The sequence below is a fragment of the Pistacia vera genome, unplaced genomic scaffold, assembly GCF_008641045.1.
Source record: "Pistacia vera cultivar Batoury unplaced genomic scaffold, PisVer_v2 Contig227, whole genome shotgun sequence".
Classification (NCBI taxonomy): domain Eukaryota; kingdom Viridiplantae; phylum Streptophyta; class Magnoliopsida; order Sapindales; family Anacardiaceae; genus Pistacia; species Pistacia vera.
Window position 1 is genome coordinate 726437 of NW_022196032.1, and position 21895 is coordinate 748331.

General features: G+C 35.3%; 3 protein-coding genes across 4 annotated transcripts; 1 reads left to right on the forward strand and 2 right to left on the reverse strand.

Annotated features, from left to right (window-relative positions):
• Window positions 1–1281: 1281 nt before the first annotated feature.
• On the reverse strand, window positions 1282–3194 carry LOC116130948 (receptor-like protein EIX2). Its single transcript, XM_031416630.1, has 2 exons — window positions 2505–3194; window positions 1282–2048 (listed from the first exon to the last, which is right to left on the reverse strand). The coding sequence occupies exons 1-2, from the start codon at window positions 3192–3194 to the stop codon at window positions 1422–1424; spliced, it is 1317 nt and encodes a 438-aa protein (XP_031272490.1). The 3' UTR covers window positions 1282–1421.
• A 5594-nt stretch (window positions 3195–8788) lies between these two features.
• Window positions 8789–14743, reverse strand: LOC116130995 (adenine phosphoribosyltransferase 1-like). 2 transcript variants are annotated; one of them, XM_031416660.1, is made up of 7 exons: window positions 14515–14740; window positions 14126–14221; window positions 13851–13961; window positions 13294–13386; window positions 12534–12683; window positions 11758–11816; window positions 8789–9219 (listed from the first exon to the last, which is right to left on the reverse strand). In XM_031416660.1, the coding sequence occupies exons 1-7, from the start codon at window positions 14690–14692 to the stop codon at window positions 9166–9168; spliced, it is 741 nt and encodes a 246-aa protein (XP_031272520.1). In that variant the 5' UTR covers window positions 14693–14740; the 3' UTR covers window positions 8789–9165. The 2 variants fall into 2 exon arrangements, with proteins under 2 accessions (XP_031272520.1, XP_031272521.1); XM_031416661.1 differs by lacking the exon at window positions 8789–9219 and adding an exon at window positions 10588–10969 and having other exon boundaries at window positions 14515–14743.
• A 3494-nt stretch (window positions 14744–18237) lies between these two features.
• LOC116130996 (zinc finger protein ZAT10-like) lies at window positions 18238–19248 on the forward strand. Its single transcript, XM_031416662.1, has one exon. It carries the CDS (start codon window positions 18360–18362, stop codon window positions 19074–19076), a length of 717 nt encoding a protein of 238 aa, XP_031272522.1. The 5' UTR covers window positions 18238–18359; the 3' UTR covers window positions 19077–19248.
• The last annotated feature ends 2647 nt before the right edge of the window (window positions 19249–21895 follow it).

Here is a 21895-nt window from a genome sequence, read left to right on the forward strand (position 1 = left end):
ATTGGGTGAGTCAATTTCTCCTTTATAATTTAATGTGTCTTCATAGAAATTTAGACCCTTAAAACCTGCACTAGAAATTCGTACGATTGTTCCTTCCATTAGTATATACTAGATACCATTTTCTGGGTAAATTTCTGCACTAAGAGACTAGCGTTCCCAGCCAAAAAGTATTAAAGAAGTTTGCATCATTCACTGTATACTACGCAAATGATTCATTTAATAAATGTAATACAGACTATCCACAAACTCGTTCAGACCACTGAACCAAGTTATGGAAGAACGTTATGGAGATTTGGTAATTTCTAAGCATAGGAAATTTGCAGAGTTCACTCAAGCTCTCTAGTAACAGTGGCTGGAATGGTCAAACATAGCATTAGTCAATTTTAAAGTGAATGGTGAGAATCCAATAAGGTTAGCTGATTTGGTGGTGCCAATAGTACACGGACTAAGTGAACCAGGAGTTGATTAGTGAATGACTTTTGACCAGTCTTAATCCATCACCTCATAATACCATGAACTGATGGACTAGTGAAGTTTACTAGTTTAGTCATCTTCACACTTGCAGTTCCCATTTTTATTCTTTCCAGCTTCTTTATTAAAAAAATATTTTACATCAATTAATATGAAAACTAATTATCAAAGTTACGTTGTGTTGAATAATGCAATAATTAACCTAACTGTACTCACTCGACGCAGAACATATGCCTCCTTGCCTCCTCTCCTTCCGTCGTCCCTGTCCTTTCATCTCCTGCCGCAAGCAGTGCGCATCCCTCCATCTCTCTCTCTAAACCCTCCCGCAACCGCCCTCCGCTCTCTAACGTGCACCCTTCATGCCTCTACTTCCAATCGGATGCACCCTCCCTTAATTTTTATGTTTTACAATTCAACTGTTTGAAATTTTTCAGAAAGGAACTAGTGATACAGAAAGGTGTTCCAGAATCCCACGTTATATTCCTCAACCTCATCTCTGCGAGTAATTCTTGTTACTCGTGTAATGACTCCTTAAGTGTGCACTATTTTTCATATGCAAGTACCCCGAGGCCTGACTGTTGCATGACAAGAACCCCACCAAGCTCCTTTCTGTGGATTTATACTATGGTTAAATAAATTGATGGTATTGTAACATCAAATATTAGTACTAGATGGTGATACAAGTTTTTACAGGCATTCTTGTGTTATTGTCTTACGGCTGTCTGTGTTGAACAAACCTTATATCTCTATTATCCTCTTTTAGATCATGTTCCATTAAATGGTAAAGATTTGCATTCCAACAGAACTTATAATACCTTTTTATTGCATTAATCGCTATGTATTCTTAAGTTATTCGAACTTTGTTCTACAAAACTGAACACAGAGATTGACAAATTTAGGAAAGACAACGCATTAATGTTCAGACATGCGAATATATCCTGTCATTAAACTTAGTTCCATTCTTCTGCCGATCTCTGGAGACGTGCCCATGTTAATGAGACAGCCAAGATGAGTTTATCTTTCATGTCATCCACCAATTTGAAAAAGGCAAGCCTCCAAGAATTCTTTATTATCAATGACCCACAAACTCCCCAAAATCCAATGAGAAATCCCAGTACTATGGTGCTGTAAAACAATAGATTTTCAAGTTTATCCTTGTCTTCATCATCTGTTTCTTCTCCATTGGGAAAGTGAGATGCTTTTTCGTCTTCGTTGCACTTTTTGGGTAGTGGAGACCCACAAAGTGCAGTGTTACCCTCGTAAATTGATGGATCATTGAAGGTTTGGAATTGGTTGGCTGATGGGATTTGTCCAGACAGATTATTGTGTGAGACGTTCAAATGAGAAAGAAAAGTAGAAGCGGCCAAACTGGTTGGTATGGGACCAAAAAATTGATTTATGGAGAGGTCAAGAGTTTCCAACTGTTTTAAGCTTCCAATACTCTCAGGTATTTTCCCAGTCAAATGATTCATGGATAAGTTTAAGATCCCCAGCCTTGAAAGATTTGTAAGATCAGGCAACTCTCCGCGCAGGCTGTTGCTAGAAAGATCAATGCTATTCACAAGATAGAGATTCCCCGTATCATACAGGTATTCTCTTCCCTTTGTTGCCACCAACAACTGCCCTTCATATCTCACATNTCAGTTTTCGAGATCTTTCGCGGCTTTCTTAGACTTGAAATGTCTGGATTTGTCTTGCCACGTGTGAATTGTGCTTCGTGTCCACACACGAAATCTCTAGAAAGTCTCTCTTGCCTGTGGGACCCTCTTGGTTCATGTAAATCTCTAGAAAGTCTTAGGAGCTAGGAGATGTGAAAAATGAGCTGGCTACGCAATCTCTCTTGCCTGATTTATGGAGAGGTCAAGGGTTTCCAATTGTTTTAAGCTTCCAATACTCTCAAGTATATTCCCAGTCAAATGATTCATAGATTAGTTTAAGATCCCCAGCCTTGAAAGATTTGTAAGATCGGGCAACTCTCCCCGCAGGCTGTTGCTAGAAAGGTTAATGCTATTCACAAGATAGAGATTGCCCGTATCATAAAGGTATTCTCTTCCCTTTGTTGCCACCAACAACTGCCCTTCATATCTCACATTTTCAGCATCAACAGAAATACCACTCAAATTCCCTAGGCATGGGGAAATTGATCCTGAAAGATTATTATGAGCGAGGTCCAATAAATGAAGAGATGAGAGATTGCATAATTGTGAGGGAATGCTCCCATGGAACAAGTTTGACCTTATACGTAAAATCAGCAGAGATGGGAACCTTTGTCCTATCCACGCCGGAATGCTACCCGAAAGTTTATTATCTCCAAGATCAGGAGTTGTAATTTCTGTGTAGTTCTTCAAGGCTGAAGGAATTTCCCCTGATAGCTGGTTGTTGCTCAGCATCAGGAATATAGGTGAAACAGAACCCAAATTACCCAACGAACTTGGTATCTCACCAGTTAAATAGTTGTTTGCTACGTTTATGACATAGACTGTTGTTAAACTAGACCAGAAATCTGGTATTTTTCCCGTCAACTGGTTATTGGTGAGAACAAGAGTGAACAAATGACTTAAATTCCCAATTGACAAGGGAATGGAACCATTTAGGAAGTTAAAAGAGATGTCAACATCTGACAACATGGGCATTCGTTCACCGAAGTCTTCAGGAATGGGTCCAGAAAAAAAGTTATTATCCAAATGGAAANAATAAAACCCAAGGCAAAAGGACGGCCACATCGTGGGAGATGAGTCAGATGACTCTTGACATTATTTAAAGTAAAATAAAGTATCCGACACAGTAACCGCCAAACTCGTTCCTTGTCCTAGATGGCAGAAACCTAACAAGTGTTTCTCTGCTTCAAGTCTTACTGTTTCATCTACCTCCAGCCTCCAACTTAATTACAAGCCATTTTCAACTTACTGATTAATTGATGTCGAACACTGTATATTATGTCTTCCTTCCATTCCATGTACTGACTTGTTCTCAAATCATCTCCAAACTGTAGTACTGCACTTAAAGAAAAATTAAGAAGCAGCAAATTGACATGATGATTGAATCTTCTTGCGTGACTAATTCTTTTGACAGCTACTTCTTTTGTGGACATATGACGTAATGTAAGTACTAGAAAATCTCATTGACTTTTTAAGCTAAGCATTAATACAGGCATGTAAATATCTACCAAAATCAACAGTAGTCTGAGGAATGAATTCGATACATGTTGAATTTATTTCTTTGTACAATTTTTTTTAACCCCGTTATAGATTTCAATGCAAAGAATTTCCCCAGAACAGCACATGCTAAAATTCTTGAGATGGTATTAAAAAGAAAGAGCAATCTTTATTTGGATTTGATAACAGCTAACTTTGCCAATAAACTGAAACTGGTACCAAATTATTAAAGAAACTAAGATTCCAAAAATGTTGCTCATTAAACCATCAATATCTATTACAAAACTGATCCCAGCTGTAGTGTCTTATTTAAAGAATATTTTGTAACCCTAAAATTCACAGTATTCCGATAGATTACCTGAACAAAGCCATAAAATACATGTATAAAGATAACTGTCCTTCTGGGCTTGGCTCCTTAGATTCCGCCGATCCGCCCGCTTCAATTCCACGCGTTGAATAGAGACACTTATTCAATTTTTAATTTTGTCTTGTTAAGAGAGAGTTCGATAAGGTGTTTGTTATAGCATTAGTGTTCATTAGGAAACTGCACCGGCCATTGCACGACTTTAATAGCCAAGAAATGAAACAAGAAAGATAACAAAACGCTACTGGAATAAAAATCTAGAAAGAGTAAACATTGTTGAGCTCAAAATCTGATTTTATTCTCTGGTTAATTCTCTCGCCGGCTCCTTTGCACGAACTGTGTTTAGAATTAGGGTTTTGTCTCCAACAACAACCTCATCACCTTGCACACCCTTATCCGCATTAACAAAAACCTGAAATAAAATGACAGCTATTTTTGTCTCAGCCACCAACGTTAACGTGTCATTCTCATACCTATTCATCCGCCTTTTTCATTTATTCTTACCTCATTTATTATATCATGTTTAAACTTGATTAATTAATCAAAGGAATTATGTTCAACCAATTATATTAATCTGAATGTACTAACTTGAATTAATATAGAAGGGTCTCCAAAGACTCACTTCCAATTATAATCTGACAGTTAATTAATTTAATTTAATTATTGTTTTCTTTGTACCTAAACATTCCAATTCCAAGACTTCGGCAAACTAATTGATAAAATTAGTTGTTAATGGTTTCTCACATTGAAAAAATAATAATGCATGGGGCAAGGGTAAGCGCTTAGACTTGCCATTGCATATTGTCTTCCTGTTCGCGACCATTGAGCATCAGCAAAAGCTTAAATGGAAGTTGGCATGTCCTTATCAACTAATTATACTTTAATCCTCTTCCTTCACCCAGAACTAGCCAGGCGTTCCATTGGTCCAACCTTCATCTCTTATTTTGTGTATATTATAACCTTGGTCGCTTAATTAATGTAAACTCGTTTAATTTGCATGTGTTCCGTTATACACTAAATAAAAATTTTGTTAATTTCTAATTGGGCTCTTGGAGGCTACGTATATCCTTACCTTGATTATAACGTAATTAAGTTATGTCAGTATCAATTATTAGAACAACAACTGTTATAATCATTGATGAATAGAATTTAATATTATGGGTAAATGTATTGTGAATATATGATTAACACTTTTGTTAAACTAATTACTTTACTAGTAGAAAAAATATATATATCTCATTATGTTACATTTTCATATCAATATGCCAATATTTTAAATCCAGACGTGGAGTAGAGCTGAAACAAACAAGTGTTACAAATATATAGTAGGTATTTTAGGTCAAAGGTAATGAACTATCCAATAAATTTTACTCTTGTTTGATTTCCATCTGTGATTAGCCGGTTGGTGTAGGTTTATCTTTGTTCACATGAATAGTTATTTAAAACAATTAATTATACCGACCTTAATTAATAGAATATTAAGGGATAAAAATGCTCTTAATTATTCCTAATTAACATTGGAAGAGAGGATAAGCTTATTAGATGAGAGGTTATTGATTTATGTGTTGCATGTAACAACCAGAATATGAAGTCAATCTCCAGCTTATTTTCCATTTATGTACGCGTATAATTGTGTACGGGATATTGATATAATAATGCATTGTCAAACAGTTTTTTAAGTATAATACTTTAAATAGACCACTCAACTTAAGCATTTAAATATAATAAAAAACACCATGAACAAATCATATTTTTATTCAAATAATGATAATTTTATTTTTGAAGTTGACTGAGTAGTGTGCGAATTATTCCAGTTTATATAAAAAAAATGATGGTGGTTTCTCCAAGCTCTTTATAACATATATACATATAATTCTTATGCAAATTATAATATGTGAAAGGGATAAAATTTATTTATTTATATGTTCAGCTTCAGGTTCGGGGGTTTGTGTATGTAAAATCAAAACCATCATACCAATAACATTTGTTGAAGAAGAAGGAAGGTAACACACCCTTAGCTCTTTGGGGCCGTTTGGATCTGGTTGATATTATATAACGGGATAATATATTTTAAATTGGATATATAATCATATTTGGTTGTTTTGTAAAAAAACATTTATGCAAAAAAAAAAATGTCAAACAATGCCAAATTGAGGGTAAATCATCGGGAATAATATTACCTGAGGGAAGGATGTTATTAAAATATTACTCCAGTAATTCAAATTTTTATCCAATTTTGCCCCAAAATAGTGGACAATGTGGATGAAAATATCCTTATTGGACAAAATTGCCCCGCTTATTATCAATATTTTCATAAATGCCACGACAATATTTGTGTGCCCATATTATCCTCACATATTTGCATATTATGGCTAATATGCCCTTTTATTTCACTAAAACTACAATATAAAAAGAAAAAAATTCTTAGCCCTAATACACATTTTGACTGAGACGCTGCCCTAAACCTCCATCGCTGCCGCTAGTCTTCTTCTTCTTGATCTCGTTCGCGACTTCATCACTCTAATCGCCATTTTTCGGTAAGTCAAATGCCCTCTTTCCATTGTATTTTTCATTTTGGGTTTGTTTTGCGTTCGTTAGTCTAAGATCTCACTCTTGCCTCTGCCGTTGGTTGACCATGTTCGCCGCAGCGCCTTGGATCTTCGTCTCCATCTGTTTGATTCGGACAACACTCCATTCGCCATTTCCGATAAGTCCCTCGCCCTCTTTCCATTGTATTTTTCATTTTCTGTTTTGTTTGCGTTTGTTAGTCTAACTTCTCCCTCTTCCCTTTGCCGTTGGTTGACCATCTCCGCCGCAGCAACCTCAGGTCTTCGTCTCCATTTGTTTGCTCCTGACAATGACTTAACAATAAAATAATTGGCTAAAATATAAGAAATTTTTTTTTTTGTTAATTGATCATTTCTTTTATTAACCAAACACATTAATTATTTATACCCACTAATCACCTAAAGGGCATTTTAGTAAAATGTAATCAAGACATCTGCTCTTACAGCCAACCAAACAGATTAATTAGTAATACAAGTAATCCCTTAATTATTTAATCTCGTAATCATCTAAAGGACATTTAGTAAAATGTAATCAAGACATCTGCTCTTACAGCCAACCAAACAGATTAATTAGTAATACAAGTAATCATCCCAAGGGCATTCTAGTAAAAGGATATTTAAGAATATCTGTTATTACTGTCAACTAAACACATTAATTATTAATACATCCGAATTGAACAAAGCACAATAATAATTTTAACCCAGTAATCTACAATATAATATTTCTTTCCGATAATCTTATTACTGAAATAAAAAAACATTATATGATCCAAATGCAGTATAATAATTCTACTTGAAATATCATTTCGATTTTGCAATTTAAAGTATCACACGAGTGTTAATCTTGTTCTTAATAACACTCGACCTCTCCAGCTCTCCTCCTGTACGTTGTATCTCTATTTTAAAAACTGGACCAGACCAGCCCAACCGGGACTCGACAATTTTTCCGGTCTGGTTCAGGTCTTAGGGGGGTTTTTATAATATTTCAAAATTATAAGGGTTAATAAATTTTATAGGAGTGTTTTGAGGATATGTCAAAAGTTTAGGGATTAATTGGTAATTTTTTGGGGGTATTTTTAAAATAAATAAATATTTTAGGGACTAATTAAACTTTTTGGGAGAATTTTTGTAATAGATTAAAATGTAAGAGATTAACAGTAATTTTTTAAAAATAAAATTATCACTGACGTCATCAGTCCAACCGATTGACCCGTGACCTAGATAGCAAAACAGGTTGCCCTCCGGTGTAGGTTTTAAAACAATCCGTTGTATATGTTTTGAATATTGTTAACCATGGACATGGTAAAATAATTATATAATGTTTGAATATTGAGAACTATTTATAATATGAACTGAATCCATAATGTCAAACTATTAACATTAATAACTATTCCTGTTATGAATTGAATTTCATAATGTCAAACACATTAATCTTTAATTGTTAGACCATCCCATTTAATTAAGTCAGAAAGATTTGTCAACTCTTAGCATTTATGATAATACGTAATCATCTTCATCTATGTAAATTAAATCATGACCTGCTGAAATGAGTTACAGCATACACTTTCCATCATTATTCTTTAATTGAAAAATGATAGAGCCACCAAGGTTGTGCACCGAATGATGTGATAAATTCTTAATCGTTTATTAATATTAATTGATAATGAATTAATGGTCAGGATTTTGTTACGTCATTTGGTGCACAGATTCGGTGTACAATCTTCGGTGACTGTAACATTACTAATATTGTAGGGTCTATAGTTAACAACTCCTTGGAGGCTTAGAATAACAAAATCAATTTGTTTAAAAAAAGAAAAAAGAAAACCAGAGCCACCGTAGTTACAAACATTGAATTCTCTTATTGAATATGCGTTGCTGATGCAATAGGGAGTGTAGCTTTTTTTTTTTTTTTTTTTTTGTTCTTTCTTTCTGGTAACCGGGGTATCTGACCAGTTTATACGTACCTCAATTAATTTATAGAATCCATTGAACACCATACAACTCTAAATGATCAGATAAATCACAATGTAATACATGACTCTAAAATTTGAATCCAAAAAATCAATAAAGAGAACAAACATTCTTGACCGTTAAGTCATCCTTTTGAGGTTTAGAGAGCATAGTTTTACTCACGAGTAGGATCTCACCATCTCAGTACTTCCAATGTGCTAATAAAAGAACATAAATTCACTGCTCTTCTGCAATCATTTAAGAAATGACTTGGTAAGAAGGAAATTAAAGGGCTAATATTTCTTATACACCTTAAAACTGAAATTTAAAACTGAAATAGAGAATCCCTACATCCATTGCAACTAGAAAGCACGGTACCAGCTTCATGAGAATAAAACAAGAAAGATTCTTCTCATACACACAAAATAAACGCATAAATCTTAAATTCAAAGGCAAACCCAATCTCCCCACAGTTATCTCCCAGCCTCTTACCTAAAATACAAGAAAAAACCAATGATAATGCTCTAATATCAGTCTAATACATCCTTATTATCAAACAAAGCCTGTTCCCTCCACGAAATATCTTGACGTCTGAGCAGGGCTACATCAATTTCCAACCATATGGCCGAGAAGCATGCACTTATACCCCAAACTGACATCAATTTGCGCTTACAAGAACAAATAGAGGTTTATCTCCCAACTGTTGCCGACCCTATAACATAAACCAAAATAAACAACAGTGCAGTTGTGTTAGTTATGAAAAAATTCAAGAAACAGGGCAATGAATGAATGACCGTAAATAGCTCTAGCCATTATCTGTAGAACCATGAGGCACTATTAAAATCTTGGCACAGCATACTCAGGACAAGTAGATAGCAGTTAACTCTGATCAGGTTTTAAACCCTGTGTTTATATTTTTATTTGACCAAAGAATTTACTAGAGTTTATTATACCAATTATCATACAAGTAATTAACTTATATCTATACCAATAAGGTGTAAAACAGAATATTTCGGTTTCATTTGCATGTCTGTGGTATTTTATTTATTTATTTTTTTTATATAATGAAATCACATCTAATAAACAAAAAATGACTAGCGATTTCTCCAAAGATCTATGAAGTTTAAGATGCATATCAAATGTTTTTACAATTCTGTGACACATTTATTCATGGACATTGCTTTCACATCTAAATTTTAACTGAAAACTACTCAGATACAAGTGCATGTTANATTTTAAATATAAGGGTATTATTGTCCAAAATTTTAATTAAACAAGGGTAAAATTGAAATAGGATATTAATGTAAATTTGTTTTAAAGTAGGGATATTGTCTAAAATTTTTATTAATAAGGGATAAAATTGTAACAAAAAAAGATAACCCTGGTAATCTCAGAATACCTAAGAAAATGGAGGTAATCAGATTACCTCTGAAATTACCAATAGTAACTACTATTGGTATTTGAAGATTATCGGTATATGATATTACTTGACAACCAAACATGGTAATCAAGTAATATAAGATGACATTACCCTAGTAATCCCATTTAACCCCCAACCAAACGCCCCCTTAGAGGGTTAGAATAACAAAATCAATTTGTTTAAAAAAAGAAAAAAGAAAACCAACGCCACCGTAGTTACAAACATTGAATTCTCTTATTGTATATGCGTTGCTGATGCAATAGGGAGTGTAGTTTTTTTTTTTTTTTTTCTTCTTTCTTTCTGGTAACTGAGATATTTGACCAGTTTACACGCACCTCAATTAATTTATAGAATCCATTGAACACCGTATAACTCTAAAAGACTAGGTAAATCACAATATGATACCTGACTCTAAAGTTTGAATCCAAGAAGTTAATGAAAGAAATAAACCTTCTTGATCAATAAGTCATCCTTTTAAGGTTCAGGGCGTGTAGTTTAGGGAGAGTAGTTTTATTCGCGAGTAGGATCTCACCATTGTATATCCAATGTGTTAATAAAACATAAATTCACTGCTCTTCTGGCAAACATTTAAGAAATGACTTGATAAGAAGGAAATTAAAGGGCTAATATTTCTTATACACCTTAAAACTGAAATTTAAAACTGAAATAGAGAATCCCTACATCCATTGCAACTTAAAAGCACGGTACCAGCTTCATGAGAATAAAACAAGAAAGATTCTTCTCATACACACAAAATAAACGCATAATTCTTAAATTCAAAGGCAAACCCAATCTCCCCACAGTTGTCTCCCAGCCTCTTACCTAAAATACAAGAAAAAACCAATGACAATGCTCTAATATCAGTCTAATACATCCTTATTATCAAACAAAGCCTGTTCCCTCCACGAAATATCTTGACGTCTGAGCAGGGCTACATCAATTTCCAACCATATGGCCGAGAAGCATGCACTTATACCCCAAACTGACATCAATTTGCGCTTACAAGAACAAATAGAGGTTTATCTCCCAACCGTTGCCGACCCTATAACATAAACCAAAATAAACAACAGTGCAGTTGTGTTAGTTATGAAAAAATTCAAGAAACAGGGCAATGAATGAATGACCGTAAATAGCTCTAGCCATTATCTGTAGAACCATGAGGCACTATTAAAATCTTGGCACAGCATACTCAGGACAAGTAGATAGCAGTTAACTCTGATCAGGTTTTAAACCCTGTGTTTATATTTTTATTTGACCAAAGAATTTACTAGAGTTTATTATACCAATTATCATACAAGTAATTAACTTATATCTATACCAATAAGGTGTAAAACAGAATATTTCGGTTTCATTTGCATGTCTGTGGTATTTTATTTATTTATTTTTTTTATATAATGAAATCACATCTAATAAACAAAAAATGACTAGCGATTTCTCCAAAGATCTATGAAGTTTAAGATGCATATCAAATGTTTTTACAATTCTGTGACACATTTATTCATGGACATTGCTTTCACATCTAAATTTTAACTGAAAACTACTCAGATACAAGTGCATGTTATTTAGCTGTGACACAGTCATATCTCGTCAATAAGTCTTCATTTTGGAATCTAGCAGTTACCATCCTATGGGACTACCCAACTACACATTCTGAGCCATTTAGATAACCTCATGTAATAGTTTCTTGGTTCAAACTAAGTTAGCTTCACAGTAGATTAATCTACAAAATGCTAAGCACCAAACTAAAGACCAACTAGACTATAATAGAAAACAAGCTTAAGGGTAAATCGCAATTAGGATAACTGATTAGTATTTGGAGTACAAACAAACCTGTAGCTCTGGCAATTCAATGACACAGGCACACTCAACCACTTGCACCCCAACTCGCTCTGCAACAAATAATTGATATGATGTGAGAAGGCATACTCTGATAACATAAATAAGAAGAGTGATATTCCTGAAGCCAATGATGACATGCACATCAACTACACATATTTCTTTTAGTGATCCACGTAGAGAGTATAGTATTTGACTAAGAGTAATACTATGCTTACTCACCATCTTACTATCCTTTATAAATATAACGCAGAGTATGGGTACCATACGCATAGTACAGGTACTATGTGTAATTTTAACAAAGGTAGTTAGACGGTTAGTACAACTCGTGAGTAAGCATAGTATTTCTGTTTGACTAAAGGTCCTTTAAAATATATTTTAAAAACAGAGCAGAAACCACAAATAGAAGAGAAAACTGTAGGTTGTATCCTTAACCAGTCCCGTTTTAGTCTATTCTTGATTTGTAAATTCTTTGAAGACATTTTATGCAAGTTTTATCACCATATACATCATGAAGAAACCATTGAGCTGATTGGCACCCCAACCAAGAATTTATAATGTAAATTGCTTAGGAAAACCCCCTTTCCTTTCCTCTTTACAAATAGATCAAAATTATTCAAAAGAACACGAGGACCACAACCTTCCAGAAAAGTAATTGTAATTAAGCAAAACCCTACTTAAGCACACAAGGAGAAGAATATATGAAGTATAAGCAGTTAGACGACATTTATCTGTAAAGTAATTTAAACTTTTAAAGTTAACCACACTACCAAGAAGCCTGATTGCAGCACACAAGGTTCCACCAGTTGCAATGAGATCATCTACAACCAAAGCACGTTCACCTGCTTCTACAGCACCTACATGCATCTCCATTACGTCTGTTCCATACTCCAAAGCATATTCCTCGGAAATAACCTCCCCTGACCATCACAAAAATTCTACCTTAGTGAAATGAAAACATTCCAATACTTACTAAAAGAAAGATTCTAGGATAAATGTTCGGTCATAAACAGAATAAAGCATTTAGCAAGAAATCAACTCATCAATAATATGGAAAGAACCACACACTTCATGGTTAACTCTACTTTTGACGTCAACATAACTATTTCCAAGACACATCTCTCTGAGTTTTTAAATCTTAGAAAACATTATTGTGTAGCCAGAATAACTTCCATCCCACACACACACACACACACCAAAAAAAAAAAAAAGTTTTATGGTGATTGTACTGTTTGAATATTAATGTGTATAACTTCCTACCGGAAAAAAAAAGATGCAAACTGTGTATAATCATCAGAATCTCATCATCATGTCTATTGAGCCATTCAAGAAGCATTTAGTGATAATATATGTGAACTAGTGACATTGAAAACATTTTGCACCAGTGCAACTTGATATATGGCTGGAACAAAAACTAAAGCATGTGAATTCGTGGTACTCCTTAAATTAATCCAGGATTCTTGTCCACCAAGAACTTCTCACAAAGCCAAAAACCTATTCAGTTAATCAAAAGATATAACAAAAACATACCAGGAAGCTTATGGGGTTTCCTCATAGGAACAAATTTTGCCCCAATAGCCAATGCAATGGGAGGTCCAAATATAAAACCCCTTGCTTCAATGCCTGCACAAAGAATTAGATATATGTAATGCCACATATTTGATAGTTAGGTTTCATCAATTACCAAGAAACCGAGTTGGTAAAGTCACAATGTATAAAAATTTGATTTAAGATTTGCAAAGAACTTCTGAAATTTATTATCAATTCATAGACTGTGTGCAATCGCATCAATGCTAAAAACATATATTTATTATACTAAACCATGCAACCAAAACACTAATAAAGTACAACTAAAGAAACAAATTCTGATTTAGTTAGTGCAATTTAGGCACATAAAACAGGTATTAGATCATTATGGCTACGAACAGAATGACATTAACAGTTAACGAATAGAGATTTCTCTGACACCAAGTTTAAACAAGGGAGTAAACAAACAAAGAAATCATGTCGTAATCAATTATAAAATAAAACTAGAGATTAAAAGAGCACGCAAATGCAATGGCAACAGCAATAAAATAAGAAATTACCTGCAACAACGGAGATGTTTTTGTCTTTATACCTCTCAACAAACAGATCAATAGTATCCCTGAAAGCCTTTGTATCAAGAAGCAACGTCGTTATATCTTGAAACAAAATCCCTGACATCATACAAACAAATATATAGTTCATAACATAAAATAACCTACCAACTAGTTGACAAAGTGGCTTACCCATGTAGAAAAACTAGATCACTAGGCCAAAACCTTACTTTGAACCCACAATAATAAGTGAAAGACTAACAACATACTTAAAAAATTAATACCTGGTTTTGGGAAGTCCGGGATGGCACGAATAGCGGAGGAAATCCGACTAATCCGAGAGTCTTGTCCATCATCAGAAGCCATTTCTTGATGTTGCACTGAATCGCAATAACAAAGCAGTTAGATTTTTTAAGACCCAGAAAGAGAAGGGGATACCCAGTTGTCTGCTGCTCTCTGTTGACTGTTGCCCAGTAGGATTTTAGAATGCACCAATCTTAGAAAAATATTTTATTCCAAAATTGCCCACTAGTATAAGATAAAACATCTGTCTTTTAACTATAATGCCCTTTCGACCCCGTGATTCACACTTCAGAAAGTAATTACTTTTTAATAAAAAGTTATAAAAACTTTGCATAAATGTCTACTTAAGAGTTAAGACGAGAGCTCTTACCAGTGCCACTGCACGATAGAGGAGGAACTGAGATTCGGTAACTTTGACAGCGATTTCGGTGCAAGTGACTAATAGGAGCGGCGGCACCGGCGATCGAGGGACAGTGTCGTCTTTGAAATGGCCCTACGAAGAGAGGAGAGGGTTTTGAAAAGTTAAGAAGTGAAATTGCTTGCATCATTTGTTGGTGCGCGGTAGGTAGGCGAACTCTGTCGACTTCACTTGTGGGGTTAATTTAACAAATATATTAGTTGGTGGAGTAACAAAATAATTGAAGTGAGGGCACTTTAGTCATACAAGAATATCAGAAACTCTACCTATGGCCGTCTAAAGTCTCACGATTGCATGGATCATGCTGTTTCTGTTCACTGAACACTACTGCTGTGTTTTTTGTCGTATTGAAGGGATATGCTGAAGATCTACCTGGAAGCTTTTTTTTTTTATTTCTTTTAAAATCATTAATAAAAATAAATAAATCTCATATACATACTTAAATTAAAATTAAAATTCTTAGGTGTTTGGTAGATTATTTCAAAAAATTTATTCTGAAAAACTATTTTAAGTTGAGTTGAGTTGGATTAAATCGAATATGATAGGATTTTAAGAATGTGTTTGATATAATATCTTAAAATTATGTCAGAGTTTGATAAAATGCTTAATAGTTGTTTGGTATATTTTTTTAAAACTTTTTCTGAAAATATTTAGATTATTTTTTAACCCCAAACAATTGTTAATTTAGCTAAACACTCCCAAAATCCGGCCATTGTCATCAACAATTTAGTCGTCGTTACCGGCCAGATAGATCTGGCTAGAAATGGCAAAATTAACACACGATCGACTAGATTTGGTAATCGTGCATTGTTTTGGCACCAGACACCGCTATTGGTTGTTGGCAAGCGGTGGTGGTCTTGGATGGATTAATTTTCAAATTGAAAAAAGTAGAAAGTAATTGTTTTTAATTGAATAGAATTGAAAAAATGTTTTGAGTTGAATAGAATAAAATAATAGAAAATAAGTTCTCATTTTTTCATTTTTAATAGAAAAAATTCTTATTTAATTCGGATTAATTTTCAGAATAATAATTACAACAATAAATAAACAAACACATATTTTATTTTTTAATTCAAATAAGATAACAATTCAAAAGAGTGAACAAACACGGGGTTAAACAATCTGTGCAATTTCCTATTAAAATGTTTTTCAAGAATGAAATCTGACGTGACTAAATTGGGACCTAACAAAACACAAGTAAATTAAAATGATGCGAGAGTAGCTACTCAAGCAACCAAAAGGATGTATTTCTGTATAGCACAGTAATAGGTCATGGCCATTACGCCTGAAAATGGGCCACATCCAACAAGTTGGTCTAATAAATACTCAAATACATAGTCACAATCGTCGCCTTACGCAAGTGCTTGGTTGAGTAGGCCTCGTGAATGGCCAACATCATAATAACAATATCTTAATTAATAAGTTTGTTAACTAGTAATCAAGTTGTGAAAAGTAAAAAAAATTCACTCAAAAGGAATGACGGTCATTGGAGACAGTATATGTTATCACTTCTCCTTCTCCAGTCCACACTCAACTTCCATCTCCCAATCCAACAAATAAAAAAGGCAGCATCTGATGCTAAATTCCAATTTCCAAGCTATGACTATGTCCCGTGAATTGTATTTTCTTTTCACATAATATAAAAGCAACAACTGGACTAGACATGAGGTGATTCGCTATAATACAAAAGAGATTATTAATATTCGTCCAAAGGGTTGATGAAGATTGGTTTCTTATGATGCTTATCTCTATCTAGAAGTCTCATCTGATCCAATTTCCTATTAACTATGCCAAGTTGCCAAACTTAACTAACAAATATACATGCTTTTCACCTTCTCATCAAGGGTGGTTTGGTTAGGCCCCCAGTTTCGTCCGAAGCCTAAAACTTAAGATTTCAGTTTATGTAAGCAGTGACTTCACTCAACGTCAACGCTTATTTGTCACCTTTTTCTTGTTTTTTGAGTCTTCATGGTTTTTCGCTGCAAGTTTGGTTGCTATTAAAAACATCTCAATCTTCCGGGTGTGCGTAGTCTAGCAAGTTGCAGATAAAGTCTAGAACGTTGTCTCATGGCCTCTAATTATGCAATTAAAGTTGGAGCCTTATGAAATTGATGGCTAATCAGAGGGTTTAAAAAGAGCCCTCAAAAAACAGGCTTTGTAGGAAAGAATCACAATCACCAAAAGGCGGATGAAAGTCTTTTGCTGCACTGTAGTTTTGGAATCATCAACTCCACTTTAATTCCAACGGCAAGCAACTAAGCAAGTGTTTTAGTTATTTAAAAACAAATTAGTTGTCATGGTGAGCGAGTCCATAGAATCTGATGCTGATGATTTGAATTAAAAAGAAAGAAATGGTAATACCGACACAGCCAGATAAGTGATAAACGTAAACTGAAGTAGATCATTTCCGAATTGTTTTCTTTGTTTTTTTTTTATATATATATCCGTCTGATTTTCTTTGAATTGGGACGGTTATTTTCAATTTCAGAGAGGGACCGATGGGGACCCAAAAAGTATTGTTGATGGTCGCAGCACGTGTGGCTTCCTAGATGCTTCGCGTATCTTCCTGTCTTTCTAGATACCAAACCAAACCAGTAACCAAGTAGATCACTTCACTTCAAAACGATAAACACAAAAACTAGCTGGTCATGGTATTATTGTAGTATTGAGAAAATATTTGTACAAATTATTTATTGCACTAAAAGTGGTTAAATGTTTAACGAATTTTGGTACAAAGTATTAATACAAATGATAAACGATGAAAATAAATCAATGCAGAAGAAATAGAAAAAATAAGTTAATTAAGACGCTGACCAATGCAAAATTCAAGAGTTTTGGGCATAACTAACATGTGCGCTTTGATAGAGTAAATGATACCGACTAATTGAATCTTTAATAACCACGTGATTTTAAATTTTAAACATAGCAATAGCATCCTCGTGGTGATACTGACTTTTAATCAATAAGGTTAATTGCGGAAACTACAAGAAAATCTTTATTAGGCATATTTAAATTACCTGAATTACCAAATTATGCAATCGAATATGACTCTTCTATTATAATTAAACTTCCAAAAGTCATTTGAGTGGAACATCCCATCCAATTCACAACGCAACAGAGATGTATGTGAACATTCTCATCCACTAATATCTCTGTGTCTGTGGTAGGAGGCTTTAATTTCTGTTGGCCACCTCCACTGGCTAACACTTGTTTCTACTTTATAGTTTATTCACCACGCTAAGAAATCGTCCCATGTGATTAGCCACCTAATTAGTATTAATACAAAGTATTAGGTACTAAATATGCCTCAAATAACAAGGAAAAATCCCCGTGCTTACTTGTTGGCTGCCGGCTGCTAGAAGCTAATTAAACAACACCGCGTTTGTTTGGAAAAGTTGTTCTTCCAAGTTCTTTCATTGTATTAGATTTTGACTTGGAAGAAGTCTTGGGTCTTCACTTAAGACTGAATAAAAGGCCCACGTTTGAGTAACACTATTACAATTGCAACTATTTCTCTTTGTTTGACCGACTCGAATCAAGTCGTCCTTTTAGGCCTTAGCCACCAAGGAAGGACCATCCAATTACTAAACGTGCTCCACTCCCTTTCGTATATTTTATTAACTTCTTGCACACCGTCGCTTACTTTCGCACCACTTGTCACGCAACTTCCCTCTCCTCACTTCCTTTAAAAGCCTCTCTCACACTCTCTACTCAACACACAAACTTAAATTCACATTCAATCTTCTAAATCTCAATACTCTCTAGTCTCTCCTTTCAACTCCACCAATTCAGAGCAGATGGCACTAGAAGCTCTCAACTCTCCAACCACAGCCACGCCACCGTTTCACTTTGAAGAAGCGAATCTTCACTGTATTGATTCATGGACTAAGCGCAAGCGCTCAAAGCGTCCCCACAACCCTCCCACCGAAGAGGAGTATCTCGCTCTCTGCCTCGTCATGCTTGCTCGTGGAACCACCTCCACCGCCTCCATAGCCACTACTAGCACCGCCTCGCAGCGACACAAGTCTCCTTCTCAAGCTCCACCAGCTGCTACGACATCCTCTGACCAGAAGCTTATCTTCAAGTGCAGTGTTTGCAACAAGGCCTTTTCTTCTTACCAAGCACTGGGTGGACACAAGGCCAGTCACCGTAAAGGATCTGGCGGCGAGGAGCAGTCAACCTCCACCACCAACAACGCCACCACCGCACCAAACACCACTGGTAGGACCCACGAGTGTTCCATCTGCCACAAGTCCTTTCCCACTGGTCAAGCCTTAGGTGGACACAAACGCTGTCACTACGAAGGCGGCGAAAAAAGCGGAGTGACGTCATCGGAAGGTGTGGGGTCCAGTACTTCACATAGCCAAGTCAGTCACCGTGACTTTGACCTCAACCTACCGGTGTTACCGGAATTCTCGCCTGCCTTCTTTGTGTCCGCCGATGATGAAGTGGAAAGTCCTCATCCTGCAGCTAAAAAGCCTCGTTTCTTCTTGCCCTCTAAATTTGAAGTCTAGATTATCGAATTAGGACTCTTTTCTTTTTCATTTTTAGGATATTAATTTAGACTATAATTTCGTGTATTTCTTTTTTGTAACAGATTTCAGTGATAATTTTTTTTGTGTACATAGCACTTGAGATTCCCTCACTTGCTTACTTATGATTTGTGATAGTTATTGATTCAATTAATTTTTTTCTCCAAGAGAAGTTTTTTTAATTTATTTCCGGCTCACGATTATTGAATTTTCATATATCAGAGTCTAAAATGCGCCCCGTCGACTTTACGTGTGCGATGCGCACCAAGTAAATGGCCATGAATATTGAATAATGATGTTGAGCACATCTCAAACGCGTGAGCGGCGCGCAAGGACTGAGTGTTCAGTTGACGCCACTTGTTTTACGCATGACTCAGAACAAATTACAAATACTGTGAGAGTGACGGTTTTTTACAGTTGGTTCAGTAACAGGTTACACTCCACACATACATAGGCATGAGGTTCACGCCCAGGGCGCATGTGCCACATTTTAGCTCGGACAATAAATATTTTTAATTATTTTAAATGTTTAATTAGTAGTTATATTTTATTAATGAGTGGGATGGAGATGGTTGATTGATGAGAGATGTTTGGTGTGGTGTGGATAAGAAGATAGGTTGTGGAAGTGATTAGGATGACAGGTGGCCTTACTTAAACTACTTCTCCTCTTTAATTTCCTTTTATGGATGCTGACTCTTTCAATCCGATTCTCTCGTGTCATACCATTACTTGCCCACACATGTAGAGATAAACACGTATTTTTCTACGCAACTGATTTTGAATATTTGAATTTGTGGTAAATTTTTTTGAGTGAATAAATATATTACTCAAGCATATAAAGGTGTTAAAAGTTCAACTTTTCTACTCAAACGTTCAATTTGGTTCAATTGTCACTGTAGGCAGTTGCTTTTGTGTGAGCTTTCACATTTGTCCCACCCCACACAGTGTACAAGTTAGACGCGTAACTGAAGCACAACGGGTTAAGAATATGATTATCATGGAACTGGATCTTTAACTAAGGAGGATGTGTGACTATAAGTCAGTCTCTTTATGCTGTATGCTTCTGGTAATACGTCATTAATGCTTCCTCCTGATTATGATCTGGCGCACTTGCATTGTGTCAACAGCTGAGATCGATGACTCTTGAAAATTATAGGACATTTTATAACGAATTAGCGCTGTATTTAGTTGGCAAACTCATGTCCTAACAGTAAGCAAGACCCTTTCTAAGCTCATACAGGATAACATCTAGGCTCAATTTAATAACTGATAATCTAGTGTTAAATATAAACATGGAAGAATAAAAAACTAAGTCAACTGCGCAGTAAGTGCACAGAAAGTATAATTCTCAAGCCGCGTTGAACAGGAAAGGGTCAAGCCATCCAGTGAAGGAGAAAAATATTACCCAGATCACACCATCTCAATAAATTACCCAGATCACACCATCTCAATAAATTTAGGCATTAAGTCTTCTTCAAAAACTCGGTTATTATATATTACACCTGTCAACGAACTCCATCGGCCCCTCAATTTGATGGCTAGCTAGGTGCAACACCGGCTGCTTATTAGCTGTTTGACATCTACTGATCCTTCCTCAGATAGGGGATTGTAGAACGTAGGATCTACAAATATGGCCCACTTTTTTGCCTGTATAATTCAATTAGCTAACAATATTGATGAATGATGAATGATTAATTAGGCGGTCGCTGACCGACTTGAGAAAGTGGGGATCAAAGGGTCGACAAGTCGTGACAATGGCATGACCTGTGCATTAATCGGCAAATTAACCAATAAATTAAATGAAAGCCCACCCAATGATGATAAACGCTAAACACATTGTTATCTGCATCTATGCTTTAAATCCTAAACTCTAGTTACGCTAAATAAACACAAAACGCATTGCTACATTAACTTATCTTATGCATTCTAAATTCAATTGCTGCTCACATTTTAAACATTTACATGCCAGCACTATGACCAAATTTAACAACTTAAAATTTTATTGTGTTGAGTGTATAACAATTCTCACACCAATAATGTGAGTGTTTGTTATATAGTTGTATATTTCTAATATTATTCACAGTGATGGGAACCCGACCCATGTAGTGACCCGACCAGGCCATCGGGTTCTGGGTCGAGCGGTTTAACCTATTTGACCGACAGTCAAATCAGTGGCCAAAGGTTTAAAATATAATAAAAATACCCCTAAAAATTACGTAAGTCTCTATAGGTTTAAAATCTTACAAACAGACTCCAAAAACCATCGTCGGCATTGGCAAATAAAGCCTATTTTCAGCGATGACAACACTCCCCATCACCACAAAAACACTCCCCTCAGTCTCCTAACTAAAACCCACCCTCTCCTGCTCGCCTCCCCAATTGCTGGCGACAACCGACAACGGGCTTTTTCTAGCCACATTGTTTTGCGATTTTTGCTTGATTCACTCAGCGAAAATCAACGTTGTTGTTACCATTCCACTCACCGATCATTCCTCTTCAAATGCCCTAACATTCCAACCTTCAGTTATTCATTGATTGATGTCCTAATTTTTAGTGTTTTGAATGAATAGGAAATTTTGTAACTTGACTCGGTGAAGGCTCTAGGTCACGATTCAACCGACTGGATATGGCCGAGTTCCTAATCACTGATTATTCATATGCATCCAATAGCTCAATCAAGCTCAAAAAATTTAGAACTACCAATGCATCAATTAAATCCTTTGTTAACATCATATTCATATGGTTTTAACAAGTATTTATGAACAAAAAAACTGATGTTGTAGAAGAAATCCGAACACGCC

Bases quoted from the DNA above. Each gene is read 5' to 3' on its own strand.
- LOC116130996 (XM_031416662.1), top strand. From the start codon at position 18,360: ATGGCACTAGAAGCTCTCAACTCTCCAACCACAGCCACGCCACCGTTT.
- LOC116130995 (XM_031416660.1), bottom strand. From the start codon at position 14,692: ATGATGCAAGCAATTTCACTTCTTAACTTTTCAAAACCCTCTCCTCTC. The intron at 11,817-12,533 runs GTAGTGTGGTTA...TATTTGTTGCAG, and splicing joins TGCTGCAATCAGGCTTCTTG to AGCGAGTTGGGGTGCAAGTG. The intron at 9,220-11,757 runs GTTTGTTTGTAC...TTTATGTTATAG, and splicing joins TTGAATTGCCAGAGCTACAG to GGTCGGCAACAGTTGGGAGA.